This window comes from Alosa pseudoharengus, unplaced genomic scaffold (genome assembly GCF_046254945.1).
Source record: "Alosa pseudoharengus isolate Yale_2024_CS ecotype anadromous, Long Island Sound unplaced genomic scaffold, YU_APseudo_1.1 YU_APseudo_1.1_scf_11, whole genome shotgun sequence".
Taxonomy (NCBI): domain Eukaryota; kingdom Metazoa; phylum Chordata; class Actinopteri; order Clupeiformes; family Clupeidae; genus Alosa; species Alosa pseudoharengus.
In genome coordinates this window covers 15,220,783-15,241,809 of record NW_027468576.1, presented here as the reverse complement: position 1 = coordinate 15,241,809, position 21,027 = coordinate 15,220,783, and the positions used below count along the sequence as shown (strand labels likewise).

Below are 21,027 nucleotides of genomic sequence, written 5' to 3'. Positions count from 1 at the left end.
GCCTGCAGGAGTCCTGGAGGGCAAGGATGGATGGGGACCAATAAGACACAGGTCTAGTCTCTCATAATGCAGGTGGCTGTTTGCTTCAGATAAGGACTCTCCAGTCTATAATCTCTTGACAACAATTCTCTGGTTGGTATGGAATAAAGTTTAAGTTAAATTCATGTGTGCAAATTGGTCATCCCTGCTCAAGTTGAAGGCTATTCTTCATTGGCAGGGAATAATATGTAAAACATATGAACTCCAAATTCTGTTTAAGTTTTTCTTGTGTTTAAATGGGGGCTACTATAGGGACCGGCTTGTTGAGTTATGTCCAATCTTCCTCAAATGTGCAACATGTCAAAATCATAAAGCATTCACCTGTAAATCGTAGCATGCGAGGCACTCAGTGTACCTGTGATTTACAACATCACGCGAGCTCGCAACAACCCCCCCCCCCCTAAAACCATTATGTGCACTGACATCAGAGACAGCTAAAGACAGCACGGTGCCTGGAGATACTAATTCCATACATTCAGTGATGTCTGTGGCTGTTATTTAACTTTTATCACCTGACAGAGGTGCAGTGGGGATCTCTGAGGCGGGGGAATGCCCCAGAGGATGTAGACCTAACCTGTTCCCCGACCGGGACATTCCCTTCAACACGGCCAGGCAACGACCCAAGAACAGCGAGAGGGCAGATGGACTAATAACAGTCTGCAAACGTACTCCTAAGGGGTTGCCTAAGGGAACCCCCTACTGAACTGTTTATGGTCAGTAACACCGGTCAGATACAAGTGCTTGAATTGGTCATGTTTGTCCTACTGGAACAAGTGATATCATGTTGCTTACTGTAGTTTGTCATCGTCTGCTGGTTGGGTGTATTTTTACGGTAGGCTACTAAGACTTAAGTTTAGCTGGCATGTGACCTCAAGACACCTCACGTGATTTTTTTTTTTTTGCACTTATGGTTACGCAAGTGTACAGAATTCTTGTTGCCCCTTCACACAGAACTAGATTGGTGAAGAACTGTACATGACACTTAAACTGAGGAGGAATGGGCACTACAGAAGAGTAAAACAGTCAGATGGCACATGTGAAATATATACTTTAATGTGATCATACATTTCTCCATAACAGTACAAAGTAACATCTTGTTTAGTGACACGCTCATCATAATGTATTGAGACTCCCAATGTAGTAGGCAAGCGACAGGGATGAGCATTACTTTATGCTTGTAGAATATGGATGGGGGTTGTAGGGAGGCTGAAGTGAAAGAAGACAGGGCAAAGGAATGCTTTAAAAAAAAACACAAAGGCAGTAGCATCTCACAATGTACACTTTATAGCTCTGGACACAGACAGACCCATAGGGGTCCAAGAGCTCATGTAACGCATTAGCTAGCTTAACACCTTTGTGATGTGCCAATAGTCACAGCATTAAGCAAAACTTACAATGGCTTACAGCACCAGCCAATTTGCCAAGGATACAGATAGCTTTTTACACTGCACTTGAGGGTAAGGTGAACATTTTTTTATTTTCTCTCAGTCTGCCAAAGAGCAGCTGCCAAATGGAGGAGGGGGACGACATATAAGTTAACCTTGACCCAGGTCATGTCTATGTACAGGAACCCAAGCCAAGAACCCTGACAGCAACCAACTGCAGCAACTCCTGCCTGGGTCAGGTAAAGATCTGGGCCAGAGTCAACCAGGGAGGGGGGTAGACAGAGTGTGTGTGTGTGTGTGTTGGGGGGGGGGGGGGGGGGTTAAGACGCACTTATATATTTAACTGTAAAGCTTTTGACCATGTGACATTCTGCACCATAACACAAACACAAACATGACCACAATGCCAGACCAAAAGGCCTGTCCTAAACAGGTAGCGGATATGTACAAGTATGACTTAAACAAATTTGTCCACCTGTGAAAACATATTATATCTATTGTCCTTTAACGACGTGAATTAGTTTTTTTCCAGTCCAGCACATTTAAGATGTGTCAAGGTAGCTTAAGGGAAAAGAAACATGATTACTCGACAGGTACTGATCCACAGATTCAATACTACAAGGTAACTGAGAACATTAAATATGCATGTATGTAAATATAAGCTGTCCAAAAAATATATACTCCAAATACATTTTTATATATATTTATATACACATATATCTGTTAAATACTGATCATTTTGTATACCTGGATTTCTGACAAAGAAAAAAAAAAGTGTCCATTAATTTAGGTAGTGGCCTTACATTCTATTTGAAGACTTGACCACAGTGACCCTTTCTAGGAGGCTCAACATCAGATTTTGCAGGCAGCATGCCTCTTACTGTAAGGTTCTTGTCTCACAGTAAGAGGCAATTTGTCTGCAATTTTCTTTTAAAAAAATCCAAAACAAAATGGAGGATAGAAAAATAGACATGAAAGATCTCTCAAAGCATTCAGTCAGATTTGATCCCATTATTTTTTCAAACATGATGCTCTATTTCCCCCTCAACTTGAAATGTACCACGTGTTGTTCTATGTACAGAAGCAGCACCCTTATTGCTAACATACTGTTTACACATCTGAAAGGGTGCCTCTGTCTGCTGTTAGCAGCTGTTAGCATGTGATGCTAAGTCCCAATGAGCCATCACAGCTATTGGCTTCAATCTCCCCACACAGAGCCCAGCAGCTTTAGCATTAGCTATAGTGTTAGCGCTGTTTCACTTCAGGGTAGGTGGCAAGACCCAGCACCACTACCTCTTCGCCTTAAGAATCAAATCTGCCTTGTAAGTGCATTGGTTTACAACAATATCGTAGCACACAGTACCTCCACAGAAAACAAAAAACAAGCAAACAAAAATTAACAAATCAAAAATAAAAGCTCTCTCCACTGCCTTAAGTACCACCTTTACACAATTAAGGCACCTTTTACACCCCTTGGGGTCAATAGGTTCTTCTAATAAGAAGAAAGAACGACGACAATATACAAACGTTGACAGACACGACCATGAACAACACAAGCAAAAACTTTCAACAATGACAAATGGAAATGAACACAGACACAAAAAAAAATCAAGGAATGTCTGTTGACTGGTGAATCTAGAGCTAAAATACAACAGGCTTTAAAGAGGGAAGTGCCAGACCTCACAGTTCGTACTCTTGTAGTTTTTTTTTTGTACAGTTCCTTGGGGAGAGCAGGTACCAATAGTTTAGCTGAGCTGATTATGAGGATTCTACCCAGGGCCTCGTACCATCACCATTGGCCAAACCCTCTGAGTCCTCATTGTCACCTATACTCTTGACTGAGACCGTAATCTGGTCAGTCAGGGAGTCCCTCCTGAGAAGGCCGGTCAGTCAATAGCCAACGTTGAGCTTGTTCTTGTTGAGCTCCCGCTCCAGGTTACCTATGAGGATGTCGATGCTCTCCTGCAGGTCCTTGAGATTGACCCTGTTGCTCAGGACAGGGCTGATGTCCTGGATCTTCATGTAGGCCTGGTACGTGTGCTCTTTGGCCAGATGTTCCCCCTCCTTTACCTCGTGCTCGTGCTGCTGCTGCAGGTCATCCCCCTGCCCTTCCTCCTGCCTGGGCAGCAGAATGTGTTCACAGCTCCGTGGCTCCCCTAGGGGGCTAACGCTGAGGTCCCTGCTTTCCTCCTCATCATCTGCCTCTTCCATCTCATCATCCTCCTCCTCCTCCTCCTCATCCACCTCTTCCTCCTCCTCCTCCTCCTCTTCCAAATCTCCTTCTCTTTGAGTCTCAGCCTCCACCTCCACCGGTCTGTCCATCTCCACCACCTCTGTCAGGGCTCCATGTTTCTCCGCCTCTTCCAGCTCCGAGGGCCTGCGCTGGTCCCCGGTCACGTCGCCCTTGTCCTCTGGCGGACGCTCGGACTCCTCAGAGGGCACGTCGTCGTAGTCGGCCTCCTCCTTGGGCCGGAAGTATGTCTCTTGGCAGCAGCTCCAGTCGCCGGCGTAGCGGTTGCTGGGGCTGTCCAGGCGGCCGGCTTTGGGCCGGAGCACGCCGGCCATCTCGGCCTCGGACAGGTTGAGCACCTGGGGCCGCTCCTTCCGCCTCCGCAGTGGGGCGGCCGCCACCACTGGGGCCACGGCCAGGGCAGGAGACTCGGACACGGGCGAGGAGGTCTTCCCATATGGATCAACCACTGCAGAGAGGGACAGAGAGAGAGAGAGAGAGAGAGAGAGAGAGAAAGGAGAGAAAAGGAATAAAAAAAACAAGGTTAGTGGCTATTAACATGTAAAAAAAGGAGGGTGAACACACTGTTTACTATTTGGTCACTTCAAGTGAGAATCCTGACATGACCCTGGCACACCACACTGTGCTAACACTGACCACACAAGCAGCAGAGACAAGCTTTCTGATACATGCCAGTTGCTTGCACAATACATTTGGGGGCCCTTGAGCAGATGCATTGTATGAGCAATGCAAACCCACACCATATACAATCAGAGACACATGCTAGGGCACACTCCACTCCACTACACAGCCTGATTAATGTGTTTGAAATAGGGATGTCCGATATTGGCTTTTTTGCCGATATCCGATATGCCGATATTGTCCAACTCTCAAATTTCGATTCCGATATCAGCCGATACCGATGTCGATATGTGGGTTATTTTTCCTCAAAACTAATTTAGGTAACATCACATATCTCCTGTTGTGGAATTAACACAACATGCTTAATGTTATTGTGATGCCCCACTGGATGCATTCTTGAATGCAACAAGGCTTTCCAAATGTTAACATTGTCTGTGCAAAATAAGAAAAATACTTCAACTTAATTTAGGGAAAAAGTGCCACGTTTATTTTTTATTTTTTAATTGTCTCAAACAACAGTTTGGATTACACTCTCCCTGAGATAATCTTGACAATGCCCACAACAAATAGGGCAAATTTGACTTCTTCACAAATGATAAAACATTGTACCTGAACAACTATGTGCAACATAGCAGAATGTAAAGCCAACTAAAATAACAGGCATAGTGTATGACAGGCTACCCCTTTTCTGTGTTAAATGAGCCTGCATTTGTAGGATGCTTCATGAACTGTTTCTTTAACTAAAACTCAATCACCTTAATTGAATGAATGCACAAATATGAGTCAATTACAATGTGGCAAGCAACTATACTGCACAATTTTGAAAACATTTGTTTGAGCTACAAAAAATACTTCAGGCTTGAGGTGAAGTACATAACGGGCCATACCCACAATCAGGCTTGGAATTTCACCATTTTAGGGGCAAGGCCACTTGGCCTTCAGTTGGGCATATTTGGTGGGGGGCACAAAGGCCACATGTCAGGGCACCAAGGCCAAAGTTAACTATACAGTAGTAGGCTATAAAAATGATCAAAGTTGTATTCACTGCAGTAGACCTGCATCACTGTATACAAAAACATAAAACATGACATTACATATAACTGTAAATCATCTGATTATCTAATATTTTCAGATATCTAGGCTATATTTAACATTTATTTTATATTTGGCCTGTTATGAAATCATGTATTGAACAATTTAAGCACAGCTCAGCTTTAAGAAACTCAAATAGCCTAGATGTATGCTTAGCATTTTGTGATCATTAAGGCTACTTTCACAAACTCTTACAGTCAGCTGTCCTCTGATTTACCGATATCTAGGCGACATTTGTAATATTTGTTTTGTATTTATGAAATAATGTGGAACAATTTAAACACAGTGTAAAACTTAATCCCAAATTTGGAGACATCCATGTATGTTGAAATTTACTGCAAATTCAAAACGGGATTAGTCTGGAACGGCTAACTGTACAGGGGACTGATTTACACCTTTCTGTTCGGTAAGGTCTGCTGTTTATTCTGATATATGGTTTGTCATATGTTAAACGAAGGGTTCTGAAGTATTCCACCGAGATGAATGGGTAGGGAGATGGACGCAAAACCTTCAGTAGAATTTATGATTGAATGATATTATTTACTTTTCTCGCGAACCGTTCACCACAGCAATTAGCGGCTAACATCGTTTAAAAGATGAGAAAAAGCTCTTTCATGTGATACTTGTGATGTCTGTGTGATGAGTAGGCTACTTCGCGAGTAGTTCAACTGAGAAGAATGGGTTAATTTGGACGCACTTTCTTTCGCTGTCACTTTCTCCACTGCGTAATTTGGCCATAGGCTAAATATATATCGCTATTAGTAGGACGCAAAGCAGAGTATTTAAAGAAGGGGGCACCAAGGCCACCGTGGCCTGTAGACATATAATAATGTTGAAACAGAGCGAGCAAGTTTGTTACTGCAGCCATCCACGCTTGTTTGTATGCTTCAAGACGCAGCTTGATGAGGTCATCATATGTGCGCCGGTAAACGCTTCAGGAGCGCATAGGCACTATTTGGGCATTATTTTATCGGTTTTAAGGCAAAAAAAATCCGATAACGATATTAACAGATATTACATTTTTATGCCAATATCGGGCCGATAATATCGGTGGGCCGATATTATCGGACATCTCTAGTTTGAAAGGCTCAACCACAGGCAACCTGCATGTTTATGGTGCTTCTGTTGCCAAATGGTGGTGTGGTGCAGATGCCTCTCCACCAATCATCACGCTTACCACAACAAAACAAATCAAACACAAAAAGTAGAACTTCCACACGTGAGGGGTCTTGGCTATGAATCTAAAGGTGTCTGCTTGAGTGCCCGAGTAAAAAAATAAATAGATAAAGTAAAAGGGGGAATCAAAACCACACTCTAGGGGACTTTTTAGGGGTAACAGCACTCAAACACAACCCATTTACCTGTCCTGTGCCTCACAACAGTGCACCTAGAGTCCGCAAGCGTTAGTAGGGGCCTACAGCAAACCATGAAACATGACAGAAATCAATAACAAATCCCAACAAAATGAACAAAGACTGCTGCAAGGCAGACAAGAGTCAACAACATAAACAAAATGAACCATTGTTTACTCTGTTTACTGAAGTAAGGGACAAAGAGGATGTTTGATAAGGGAATCTGGGTCTGGGGTTTCATGGATCTTGAAGTGCTAAATCCTTTCACTAAATAATGTAACATTTTGTCCAATAGCATTTGAAGGGCATCTGGCCAGCAGTATGCTCTTTAAGGTTAAACTGGGTTTGAGGCAGTAACCTTGAAAACTCCCCACCCACGGAGAAGAAGATGGCAGCCGAGAGAAAGGGAGGGAGGGAGGGAGGAGAGAAGAGGAGAGGCCAGAGTGTGTCTAATGGGACGGGCCTGGCCTAGCCGCTCAGTGGGGCTTCCTGCTTTGCTGCTTCTCACAGCCCTGCTGGCCCTGACTGCCTATAAATACCCACTGGCATCGGCACTCAGCTCAGCTCGCACCCTCCTCCTCCTCCTCTCTAACTCCTTCTCCTCCTCTTTGGGTTGTTGTTCTTCCGCCCTACTGCCTTCGCATGATTGCTCTCTGACCACCTGCTCGGTGCACACAAACATGAACATACACACCACACACACACACACACACATACACACACACGTATGCTCGAACAGCATGACCTGCGGAGAAATATGGCATAACCCTTGGATGAGCACCATACTGAAACCACATGCAACATGCATACCAATGTGTACACACACACACACACACACACACACACACACACACACACACACACACACACACACACACACACATGGAGTACCACTGGAAAGATAGCAATAACAATGAACGGCACATTAACATGAATTATGCAAATGGTACCCTATGAATGACTTGACTGAATGACTTAAGAGTGAACACAATTCCTATAAATATCATGCTCTGCAAGTGTGTGTGTGTGTGTGTGTGTGTGTGTGTGTGTGTGTGTGTGTGTGTGTATGTGTGTGTGTGTGTGTATACAGTCTTACTTCCACATAAGATGGATGCAAACAATGTATCTTTTAAGTTTTATCCGGTATAAGGGCATTTCCAGTATAAGGGCATTTGATAGAAGTCACTGTAGTCACTGAAGTCCTTTAAATTGCAATACTGAACAAATGTTACATTTGCACACAATGCATGTGACGCGCGCGCACACACACACACACACACACACACACACACAGACAGACACACACTCTTCTGCAATGAAAGGAGGGGTCCTTGCACAGAAAGGGAGAAAACACGCAGAGATGGCTTGTGGAATAGGCCGAGGGCTAAGGTTAAGCCAGGAATGTCTTTAATTTCAGACACTGCCTATTACACCTCAGCCCTGCACAAAATAGACATGCAGACGGCAGCAGAGGGAGACTTAAATATTGGGTTGTCGCGGTGAAAAGTGTTAAATTTCAGGTGGGTCAAGGTTACGGTACCTCCAAGAACGCCCTACCAGAGAGTTGGAGGGGTGGAGGCGAAGCGTGAAAAAAATGCTATGTGCGTGCCGGATATGAAAGGTCAGGCGGGAGGCATGGACATGACTCTGCATGCACTGCAGCGGGGTGAAGACTAGAATACCAGAACTAATCAGATCCTATCGAATAAACACATGTCTGTTATCCACAGGAAGAAGGGAGGAGACACTCAAATAAACTATGCCTGCATTCGGAATGTCCACTCATTCACTACATACTGTAGTGCACTACTGGGTAAGTCACATGTTGTGGTTATTCACTCTATAGTGCACTATGTATGTATGTACAGTAAAGGAGGTTATATTGAAATGTGGGCTATGTTGGGAGAGTTTTTACGGAAAACCTATTTTCAGAAATCCACACATTTGCGTCTCAAACCACCGACCGGTCCCGTCCGCTTGCCGTCCACCCCCAAGGACTTTCCTCCACCCCATCCAGAGAATTCCCACAACAACGCAGCAGGGTGCAGTCTGTCCATCGGCACGCACACGGCCACCCGCCCAGTCCACCAGTGCAACCCTACACTCAAAGGCTCCTCCATCCTCAGCTCTCGGCCACTGGCTCCGGAACACACGCTGCCCACAAAAAAGCACCATGGCCACCAGCTGTTGTGTGGTGGGAACAGTTAGGGCCCGAAGAGACAAACGATCGCCCATCAAGCGCAGAGACAAGGACACAGCTCCGTGTGGCTAACCCCCCCCGCCCCCCCATCCCCACCAGATACCAGATACACACACCCCACCACCAGAACCAGCATGGGTATTCATGAAAAATGGCTCCACCTCCGAAGAGGCTTTGGTTTACATTTGCGCTCCAGCAGAGTGACCACAGACCACTGGTGGCGGTGGTATTTAATCTAGGAGCGTAACATATGGACACAAAATGGCTATCTGCTCTGATTACCAGCCAGAGAAACCTCCCAGATCAAAGCCCCCATCACAAGTCCTCAGAAGTCGCGTCTGGAAGAGGATTAAGCGTCAGAAACCAGAGGAAATCTGTCCCAGACCGTCGGCAAAACCACCAGGGAGAGGAAAGAGTTCCAATACACAAACCATGCCAGAAGGGGCAGCTGTTCAGTTTAACTCGCTGTTCAATGGATCTGCATGTTGGTGTTTGCATGGCTCTCAACTGTAAGCTGCTGTGACTTGTAGCCAAGTAGATAGTGGTGAATGGTACTGTCCAACTAAATACATGAACAAAATCACTGTAATTCCCTGAGTATTAGCCACATCCTGTATAAACCGCAGGACAGTTTTTTAATGAAAAACATTTTGTATGTATTAATCGCCCTAGTGTCTCTAACCCCAAGTGATCAAACATCATTTTATAAGGAATCAGAATCAGATCGTAACTTAATAAGAAAAAAGTATGAAGAAAATAAATATACTGGTACTTCCATGTTTTTGCAAAATCAATGAATAAACCTTGGGTTAATAGTCCAGGAATGACGGTATCTAGCAAGGTTATACAGAGGAACTAAATCAGGCTCCAGACCCTAGTTGTAAAGATCTTAATAGTTGAGCACAGGCCTCTCTCTGCCTTTCCATCTGTTCTTGTTTTCACAGGCCCAGTGGCTCTATGGGCGTCCACAGTAGAGATGAGCGGTATAGACTTCTTGGCCACAAGTTACATCAGCTTACAATCGCGAGAGCCATGCAGACACAAGCATTGATCCAAAAAATTCAAACTTAATCCTGACCATCATCATCAATGACCTCTTTTTCCTCGCCCACACTTTCCACTCTGCCTACAGTCATGCTTGTTCTCGTTCTACCTGTGAGCTGCCCATGTTGTGACACATATGTTAACATATCATCAATATATCATCAATATTGTGGTCATGACAAATGACAGATTCTTCTCATTCTTGCAGATGTATCAGGGATGATGGGATCTGACACATCAGCTTAATCAGCTTAATACATGACCAAAATCAGACTCCAGGACCCTAACTCATCTCAATTGTGCACAGAGGAACAACATCAGGCTCTAGAACCTTTAATAGTCCAGATTCTTAGTAAGTACAGGCCTCTTACTACATGCACACATTGTCATGGTTTCAAAAGCCTGGCGGCTGTCTGGCATCATTCGGCAGGCAGTGACCGATCATACCTGGCCAGAGTTGGAGGAGGTAGTGCAGGACCTCTATGTGCTTCTTGAAGTGCAGAGCGCTGGCCAGCTCCTCTGAGTCGATGAAGACGCGGTTGCTGTGGCACGAGGCGTCCTGCCGCTGGCTCAGCAGCACCGGACCGAAGCACACGGCCAGGTTCTGGCATGTCATCTTGTTGACCTCGTGGTGCGAGGCCACCAGCTTCAGGTGATCCAGAAGCTTCCGCAGTGTCACCTGACAAAGGAAGCAGGACACACGAACCGAGCATGAGATCACAGGAACATGAAAGATGACCCCCTCACTTCACAACAGATATATTTGTATCCTGGCTATCATTAGTTGCTATTCATTTGTCGTTGTGCCCTACATATGTTTGGTTGCTTGCTGCTGGTTACAGGTAATTCAGCACCCATCTTTACAACATGGTGAATGAATGCAGGTGTGAGCAAGTGTGGTATGAGAAGACATTTGCATCTCTCTATTTGGATGCAGTCGAAAATGCCTCAGGTGCCTTGCAAGCGCACAGCAAACTATTTCAGCACACCTGCCATTTCAGCTCTAGTGAAGCTAGTGCTACTACTGCCAAATAAAGATGTATTCATGATGACTCATGTCAAAAAGGACATGCAAATATGTAGCCTGAGGTTTTAGATTGAATGCCAATTCAAATAAGCCACTGGGGCAGGCAGGACAGAAGCCTATGAGCTTGTCCAGCACTGAGACTGTCCTGCTCTCGAGGCCTGAATGACGGACCGTCTCCCAGCCCTGTGTACAAGGAGATGGGCTGTGCAATGTTGTGCAATGTACAATGGTATTCACCGTTTAGACAGCTGCATGGGAGCAAAAGCTGAGGTAGTTCAGAAGCTGGCCTCTCAATGAACCATACTTTCTGTTACAGTATTTCAGTAATGACAGTAACCAAATTAAAGCACCAGTGGTTTGATTCTTAGTTTATATTCCCTAAATGTATATACAAAATATTACTACATTTATGTGTGAGAAACTTTTCACTTTTCACTCCATTTTTCACTCCACTTTTCACTCCATTTTTCACTCACTTTTCACTTTATTTCACTTTCCTCTGGTTTCATATATCTTGCTCCCATATCACTCTTTTTCACTCCTTCTCTTTTATGGGGAGAGGAACTGGGTCACTTTGTCAGATTGTTCCTTAAACTGTTGCTTCGTTTACACTGTTTTTACGATTTTGTGACTGTCCTCACTGCAGCCTTGGTCACAGCAGTGCTGCACCGTACCTTCTCGACCTCGGGCAGGATGTCCAGGAGCCCGACGGTGTGCTCCGTGTCGGCCTGGTCATTCTCGCAGCCGCCGGCGCCGATCCGCAGCGGCCGCCTGGCCATGGAATCTAGGACAGCCTCATACAGCTGCTTAGTGATGAGGGGGTAGGGCAGCTCTCGCAGGTAGTCCTTAAGCACACCTGGAGAGAGAGAGAGAGAGGGGGAAGAGAGGAAGAGAAGGAGAGAGAGAGAGAGAGAGAGGGAGAGAGGGAGATTAATACAGGTGTTAGGAAAACCCCTTGTTCGCTTACTGGCTCGTCCGCTGATCATAACAAGAGCTCAGAGGATGAGATGGCAGCCAGCGGCGGTGAACGTGTCAGAAGGAGGCTACGGAAACACAACAAGTGCTCCACGCAAGGGCACAGCCGGAGTCCACAGTCCCCAGATCAGCTAAGCGAGCTGTGTCTCTCTCATGCTTCTCAGACAGCTTAAATACCCAACAAATCACTTAGGGTGTAATCTTTATGGAAAGCTATTACTGAGCTTTCACCAAGGGTTTTTTCTTCTCTCTCTACCTCTCTTCCTCTCTCTCTCTTTCTCTCCGTCCTCTCCCTGTCAGCATGTTGGTTTTCATTGTCTTCCTTTCCTTTCTTTTCTATTTTTTTTTTTTAAGATTGTGACCTGGCAAGCACCGTTGGCTGCCGCTGTGGGGCCTATTGTTGTGGCGGCGGGGGTTTTATAGCTGCCTAGTGAGATGCCTGAGCGGAATTTGGCCCGGCCTGGCACAGGGGACGGGAGGGAGGTTGGGACTCTGAGAATGGCGGGGGTGGCGGGGCGGTCATTTTTCGCCTTTCGGAGCGACAGGCCTCTTTCACACCTGGGACGCCGGTGCTGTGTGAGCACAGACAAAGAGTCAGCCAAATCTGAAACCCACACTATTTATTTCCACTAAGCCGCAGAAAAATTGCAAGCATGTTCTCCTTTTCAGGCGGCTAAAGGAGGGGCGGGTTTAGAGGAGAAAAGAAAAAAGAAAAAAAAGACAAATAATTAACCAGAAGAAGAGAAGAGAAGGGGAAGAAAAAGAAAAGAAACTTGGCGGAGAATCAGATTTTTGATCGGGCTCTTGTTTGTGGGTATAAATAGCAGTCTGGGCCTTTCAGAGAGTGGCCTTTTAGCTACCACAACCCCCACCACCACCAATACCAATGCCCCAGCCAATCCCCACCACCCCCTCCACAACAAGATAAGCTCTCAGCTACTCTGTGACAAGAGACTCCTTCAAACTGGCTATCTATCTGTGGTCCTCACACACACACACACACACACACACACACACACACACACACACACACACACACACACACACACACACACACACACACACACACACACACACACACACACACACACACACACACACACACACACACACACACACACACACACAGAGAGAGAGAGAGACTAGATATATGTCAGGCCAAAGCTAAATTTACAGACAGGCCACATGAAAGTGCAGGACACAGCTGGAGAGCAGAGCGGGCAGGTCCTTTAAGCGCCGTCCAGCTTGTAAATAAGGTTCCCGATTAACTGGCTCCAAGAGGGGACGGCTAAACTGGTCAAATGGCGACCTTTGACTTAGGAAGTGCATCCGTGCTGTGCTGAGCGATAGTGTTTCAGGAAAAAGAAGAAAGACACATTTAATGATCAAGAGGTTATTTACTGCCATGGAGATGCATAGATGGCATTGGCATGCCATGGGCCTTTTTTCTCTACACACGCCAGAGGGAAGCGAAAACAAGGGTCCTCTTTTTAATCTGCTGGATTGCCCCTTCCCAAGAGAGGGCAAGGCAGTCATTAACTAAGTGGGGCTTTGTCTATTCCTAGGGTTGCCGCCCCCCCACCCCCCACCCCTCTCTCCTGCATAATCTCAAGGCTCTATAGCTTCGGCCGAGAAGTGAAAAGAAGAGCAGATTGAAAATTAGCCCGGGATTAGGGCTGCCATTCAGAAGAGGTGTACCTATAATAAAGGCCAATGGGAATTAAATGAAAGGCGTGAAGCAGGTCTTCATCTCTTCAGCACCTGTCCCTTGAGTAGCCCTGTGTCTCCCTTTCCCCTCACGTTGGTTTAGCCCAGAGCCTCTTGCTGCTATATCTGACAGGCAAATAAAAGAGCCTAATGTTGAATACTTACATATTCAATATGATATTAAATTGAATATTCAATATGATATTAAAGGTGCCATGTGTAATGTCCGCCAAAAAATCAATTCATACTCCACATTCCATAAAAGATGGGGGCAGTATAACTCCAGAGTTGGTCTACCCTAGAGTAACAACCGAGAAACGTGTATTGCAGTTTGGCTGGCGGTTATGTTGCCCGCATACCGCCTCCCATGGCCGAAACTGGTATTATGACACCTGTCGGGCTGTGGCTAGTAATTTAGCATGCTAATTCAGGTGGATATCTCTGCAGCACTATACCTTATAATTTTTTTAATGACATCATCACCCTTATTTCTTCTCATTCTTTTGATGTGTGTAGCTCTTTTTTTGGATATTTTTACCTCAATTCTTACACATGGCACCTTTAAACTTAAAGATAAACCCTCGAGCTGTGTCATAACACTGTCAAGGGTCTCTTAAATATTAAAATATTCCTGAATGTTTTGTAAACACCGTCACAAGTACCCTCATGTTGCATGCATGACTGTGTGACTTAAAAGTGTTTTCCCTTTCCTTTCAGTGTATTCATTTACTGTGTGTGTGTGTATGTGTAATACGTGTGTGTGAGTGTGTGTGTGCGTGTGTGTAGTATCTCTGCCTGCTCTGCGCCCCTGTGGCTTGCCCCCCCCCCCCCCTGTTTTTCCGGCGTCTGCCGCCGGATCAGTCTGCTGCTGGTGTTCCTGTCCCTGCTGTTCCTGCTGTTGTTGTGTTCCTCTCCTCTTCTCTCCTCCTCCGGCCTCATTTTCTGCTCCAGCAGGCTGAGGCTCCGGCGGAGCAGCGCGGCGTGGTGCAGGGCGGCACAAGACCCAACACGCCCCGGCACAGCCAGCCGGCTCGGCACGCTGCTCAGCCCGCATTCCACCAGCCAGCCAACCAACAAGCCAGCCAGCCCGCACGCCACTGCCTCCCCCCATCTTCCACCCACCCCGAGGGGGCACAAACACTCACTCCCACACACACAGGTGTACACACAGAACGCACACACACAAAAACATATATCCAAACATCTCTGCTGTGTCAATTATCCACCCCCATCTCCCCCAATGCACATTCCCCTAAGGCACACACACACAGACACAGAGACACACACACACACAGACACAGAAACACACGCACACACACACACGCACACACACACACACACACACACACACACACTATGTGGAGAGAATGCTGAGCAGTGGTCTGCCTGCTCTTGGTAGGGAGAGAAAGAGCCACAATGACAGACTGGAGTGTTGTGGCTTTGTGCTCGTCAGGCCCTCATGAAAACATATGGGCAGAGGAAAAAAAAAACCTGTGGGGAGGAGAGACCGGCCAGGGGAGGGAGGGGGAGGGGGTGTATTTACTCTCTCTGAGAGTGTTGATGGAGAACACACCAGCAGGTACGAGAAAGAGTCGGGATCAGACAGGTGGTGGCGGTGGAGTTGGAGAGAGGTGGAATTGGGGGGGTGGTTGTGCTAGGGGAGATTGTTTTGCTGATGTACAGTACGGTTGAGTTTCTTTCTCTCTCTTTCTCAACTTCGAGACAAACAGTGCAGCTGTTCTCTCGTCTCTTGTGTAGTCAAAATAGCAGAGCGCCTCGGGAGAGACGGGGGAATTTCGAGCGGTTTTGACCTGCTCTAGAGATGAAGCTCTCCAAGGGTTCGCGGTTTAACACTGACAATCTGCCTTTCCTCTCAACAGCTGTGAAAGTCTATGCTTGTCTATGCGCACCTTTTCCCATGTTACATTTTAGTCAAAGGAGACATGATTGCCGTCATGTGAGAAACTAGCCTGGAGATTCCAGATCCTGGTAATCTAGAAAGATTAAGGGTCTGGCCACGAATAACGTAATGGCCCAACTCGAGGGGCGGCACCAAGTGTGCATTTGAAAATCTCACTGCACACAACTGGATAACACAATACGACCAACGTTTACTGACTGATTCCGGACTTCTACGCAATTGGATAACACTATCACTGTCATCTGTTTAGCTCACCTCTGGCCCGCCTATATAAGATACACCGCTGTGATTGGCTCTCCGCGATACAAGTGGCAAAAGTAATGTGCATCATTACTCATTGCCAGAGTGTCTCGCAGAGACAATTCCAATTGAGTCTCCAGTGAAGTGAGAAACATGAGTGCTGTCACATTTCTTATTAAACAAGCACATTATCACCTAGTCTAGTCCAGATCAACTTATGATGGTGTATGGTGTACGGAGAGAATGGACAACAACAAAGAAAGCCATTAACAAAAGGATTCCACCAGAAGTAGCATGATAAAACAGGACAATAGGGTGAGGCCTGTTGTCCAGTGATGACCAAGCGTTTTCTTCAGTTTACTGTCAGCAGAGAGGTGTGTGGGTGAAGGGACAGACTTAGACTCTGGATGAATTCTCTAGTTAAAAATAAAAGTGGATGCAATTTGAAAAGGAGTGTGAAATGGTAACACAAACATACACACCCTAGATGACTCCCATCTTTGGCACATTTAACACACACACACACACACACACACACACACACACACACCCTGTGTGCTCCCCCTGCCTAACCCTGCGCTGGCGGGTGTGAAGTGGGCGGCAGTGAGGCGAGAGAGAGGAGAGTGGCAGCCCCTCGGCGTAGGTAAATCATTAGCCGCCGATGACTCAGCACCTGTTTACTCTGGTGGACAAGTACCTTAACCCCTATTGTCCTGCATGACCACAATGCTGCCACTCACGTACACGCGTACTCACGTACGCACCTACACACAAACACACACACACACAAACACACAAGCGCACAAACACACAAACATACACACAGATACAGACACACACACACACACACACACACACATACCCGCAAAGCTCTCCCATAAAGGCAAGGTCAGGGTAAAACAGATGGTCTTTCACGCAGGTGCTATTGGTGTTTTCACAACATGTCCAGCATGTCTCAACCACAACAGACACGCATATATACACACACACACACACACAAACGTAACTTCAAATGTTAATGACACACAACATAACTAGATTTTGATTTCTGCGTTGATATGAAAACACATAACGTTATTTTTTTTTCACATATATACTGACCCAAAAAATGGATACCACTGTTCAAAGGATGGAAACTGTAGTTAAAACCTGATCTGATACAAACACACACACACACACAGGGAAAGAGGTCCTACAAATCCCATGATGCTCCAAAAAAACACCACATCCTCTTCCACTCCTCAATATTTTGGAAACCTAGAAAGCCTTTGGAGACCTGCTCCCTATAATATACTGAAGTCTGACATTTTACTGAAGGGAGAAACTCATCATGGGCTAACAGAGCTGAGCTGGCCAGGGAGGGGTCCAGTACAGGACAGGCCAGGGGCCTGCTCCCCCGACACCCACACACAGCCCCGGGCCCTCTTTGTGTCCAGGGGCGCCTCCTGGCCAGCCCGGGGTTCAGTTAATCCCCCATGCGTGAGCCAAATACCATCTGTGTTTGTTCGGCAACAAAGGGGGCACTTGTTAATGACTTTCCATGTCTTTACAGGGCAAGGGTGGCTGAGAGGGGTGGGGGGCATAGGCTGACTCAGTGGAGAGGGAAGAAAGAGAGAGAGCGAGAGAGAGAGAGAGAGAGAGAGAGAGAGAGAGGGAGAGAGAGAGAGGGAGTGCAGGATGTGGCATCAGCAAACGCAGCCGCAAGCTAATGACCTAGCCTAAACCCCTCCCAACCAACTAGCTGACTCTCAACACCTTCCTTGTGAAAATATTCCTCTACCAGAATAGAGGAAGGTGACCGGGAGAGAGAGAGAGAGAGTGTGTGTGTGTGTGTGTGTGTGTGTGTGTGTGTATGTGTGAGAGAGAGAGAAAGAGAGAGAGAAAGAAAGAGAGATTGGTGAGGAGAGTGAAGGAGAGAAAAAAAAACAGAGAAGAGAGAAAAATATGGGCATGAAAGAGGGGGAAGCAAAAGAGAGAGATGGCGGAAGAGAAGAAAGTGCTCTTTTTGAAGGTAGCGCTGAGGCTGCTTGCGGGGTTGGCCTCCTTCCAAAGCCCACTTTGAGTCTCTCAGTTCTCCACCACTGCATCTGCTCGGCCCACACCACACCACACCACACCACACCAGGCAGAGAAAACACGGACGGGTCTAAACGCGGCCCAGCCCAGCACTCAGCGCTCCCCCGCCCCGCAGAACCCCACACACCACAGGAGAGGAATGGACGAGTCCACCACTACTACTCCACTGCTTTGGTGGCAGTGGATTATCACAAAGGCCTACTGAGGCTGTGTTTGTTGTTGTTGATGATTTAAGAGGTCAAAGGTTATTAAAAGGAACAAGTCCCCAAAGCAGATGGGGCCAGTGTCTTGAGTGTGTGTCTGTGTGTGTGTGTGTCTACCGTGACGTGGGAAGAGATGAGGCTGCCTTATAGAGTGGCAGCCTCCTTCAACCCTCCATCTGTGCTTCTCTCGCCGTCATGCTGAGCTTCAGGCACCACACAGACACAGACACACACACACCCACACACACACACACATCCAATATGCCAACCACTTCTCCTCACTAGTCTCTCACAGGACAGAAAGCCATCGGTGTGAGCGAGAGACAGCAAGAGAAATAGTTGAGAATACAGATAGTGTGATCAAGAGAGAGGGAGGGAGGGAGGGAGGGAGGGAGGGAGGGAGAGTGAGAGGTGAACTAATCACAGTGCCTCAGCTACTTAGTGGATGATTGAATTAGAAGGTGAGCCTAGGTCAACACAGAGATATCTACACAACATTAAACTCATTACTGCTTCCAGACATGGACGTACACACACAAACACACTCATGTCTCTCTGTCTATCTCTTGCTCACTTAAACACACACACACACACACACACACACACACACACACACACACACACACACACACACACACAGAAAACTCACAGCACTTATTCCCTGACACACCTTACAGTTTGTTTTCACAAGGCCATCTCACATTGCACACAGCGCACTCTGAAATTGGCGCCAAGTCCCCAACTAGACTTTGGGCTACCATGTAGATAAGAGTCCAATAAACAGTCTGCTCCACTCATTTTCTGGTGCTGACAGCGCCCGGATCAAATTGACTCTTTTCTAGTAGTAACACCATCCACCCTGAAGCCTCAGCCATGACAGAAAGAAAAGGAAGAAAAAGGAGGAGGAGAAAGCGAGGGAGCAGGAAGAGGAGAGGAGAGTGAAAAGGGCACACATGGCACATGTTTCACAAACTGTGACTCTTTTGGCCTGAACTCCGGCAGGGTTAATCCATGTCACTACCTCTGCTTTTCAAATTAGCCCTGTGATAGACAGGTCCTTTTAGCTCATCTACACACACACACACACACACACACACACACACACACACACACACACACACACACACACACACACACACACACACAAAATTAGCCCAACTCTCTGACTAGCGTGCCCCAACCACACACACACACACACACACACACACCACTCAGATTGTGTTTGTTTGTTTCTCTTTACACACATGCCACTATTCTCCACCCACCCATTATAGCACCACCAAAAATCACCCCCGCCCAACACACACACACACACACACCCCTTCACAGTCCCTGATTGTGTTTGCTACTTTGCCTATACACACACTGACCAGTCCTTCTCCTCCACCCCCATCCCTGCAACACCAAACCCCCCCTCCCAACTCGGCCTCTGGCCTCTCTCTCTACAGGTCCCCCTACGCCCCATACCCCCTCCCGACACACACACACGCACACACACACACACACACACACCTCACCCCAGCCCATCTGCAATGCCCACACGCTCGACGGAGCAGATTGCGGCGGCATGCAAAAACCAACAACACTGGCCACTGCGCTGTGCTAGTTCGCTAGGCCGCCGCTCCCCGACCGTTTTATTCTGGCCCGCTCGACTGTTCACAGCCGGCCTTTAGCCTGACATGCAAATTCATCCGGATCAAAGCGGTCATGATACCAGACGGGCACTGTGGGCCTCCTCCCAAAACCAACACGGGGCCTCGGCCACTCTCTCGGACACTCTCCTGTCCACTCCACTCCACTCCACTCCGCACTCCTCTCTCTTCCTCTGCGGTAGAGAGGGAAAGAGAGAATTGAAGAGAGAGAGAAGGAGAAAGAAAGAGAAGAAGAAAGATGGAAGATGGGAGGAGGGCAAAGTATGCACAGAACTTCTTCATATTTTGTTTCTCCTCTCTCTCTCTCTCTCTCTCTCTCTATCTCTCTCTCTGTCTCTCTCAAAGCACAGACATGCCTAATGGGGTAAGCTGGCGGATCATGGCTGATCTGTTCGCCTTGTGTGTCAGTGAGGGGGTGGGCTTTTGAATCCGCACCAAAGAGTGTCTGCGGCACACCTGTCCCAAGCGAACCAGACGGAGCGAAGTAGGCCAGTGTAAAGTGACTATGACATACGGCTGAAAACACTCCACTCCCTCTGCGCCCTGACCCTGTCTGGTATGCCAACCCCCTCCCCTCCACACACACACACACACACACACACACACACACACACACACACACACACACACACACTGCCGATAAAAATCAGTGCACTTTGGCCCAAGTCAAAGAATAACACGCCAGGGTAAAGGGACTGAGGTTTCTCTTTCCCTCTCACGTTCCTGTGTTCTTTTTTTCTCTCTCTCTCTTGTTCTTTCTCCCTCATTTTCTCTCTCTCTCTTTCTCCATCTCTCCGATATGAAAGCCATCCTCCTAGTAAGTTAGGCGAGTTGCACTCAGGTGACCTAGAGAGGTCAAAGGGCAATTGAGGCTGGGGACCAGGGTGGGGAGGGGGTGGGGGTGTGGTGTATGCTTGCCTGAACCTGGCTGAAAAGATTGACCCACATCCAAACTCAGCTCGACCCAACAGTGTGTGTGGTGTGTGTGTGTGTGTGTGTGTGGTGTGTGTGTGTGTGTGTGTGCGCGTGTGTGTGTGTGTGTGTGGGAGGGGGGACGTTGAGAGAAAAAGAGAGAGGGAGACAGAGGCAAAGCGAGAGAGAGAGGGAACACTCTTCCCCTCCAGCCATGGCTGAGATTCAATGCAGATAGCACCAGCTGGACAAAGCTATTTAGGTGAGCTCCAGAGGACGGCCGTGCTCGCCCCACACAAAGGCCATCCGGAGCAGTGGGACTGGGGCACG

The 21,027-nt window shown here is 47.1% G+C and overlaps 1 protein-coding gene across 2 annotated transcripts in view; it reads right to left on the bottom strand.

Annotated features, from left to right (window-relative positions):
* Window positions 1–1,069: 1,069 nt before the first annotated feature.
* The window catches only part of syde2 (synapse defective 1, Rho GTPase, homolog 2 (C. elegans)), a 46,213-nt gene continuing 26,255 nt past the window's right edge, over window positions 1,070–21,027 (bottom strand). For both annotated transcript variants that reach the window (XM_076278097.1, XM_076278098.1), the window contains exons 5-7: window positions 11,686–11,867; window positions 10,432–10,663; window positions 1,070–4,123 (exon numbers count right to left, since the gene is read on the bottom strand). In XM_076278097.1, the coding sequence (XP_076134212.1) occupies window positions 3,315–4,123; window positions 10,432–10,663; window positions 11,686–11,867 (1,223 nt within the window). In that variant the 3' untranslated portion in view covers window positions 1,070–3,314. The remainder of the gene's footprint in view (window positions 4,124–10,431; window positions 10,664–11,685; window positions 11,868–21,027) is intronic.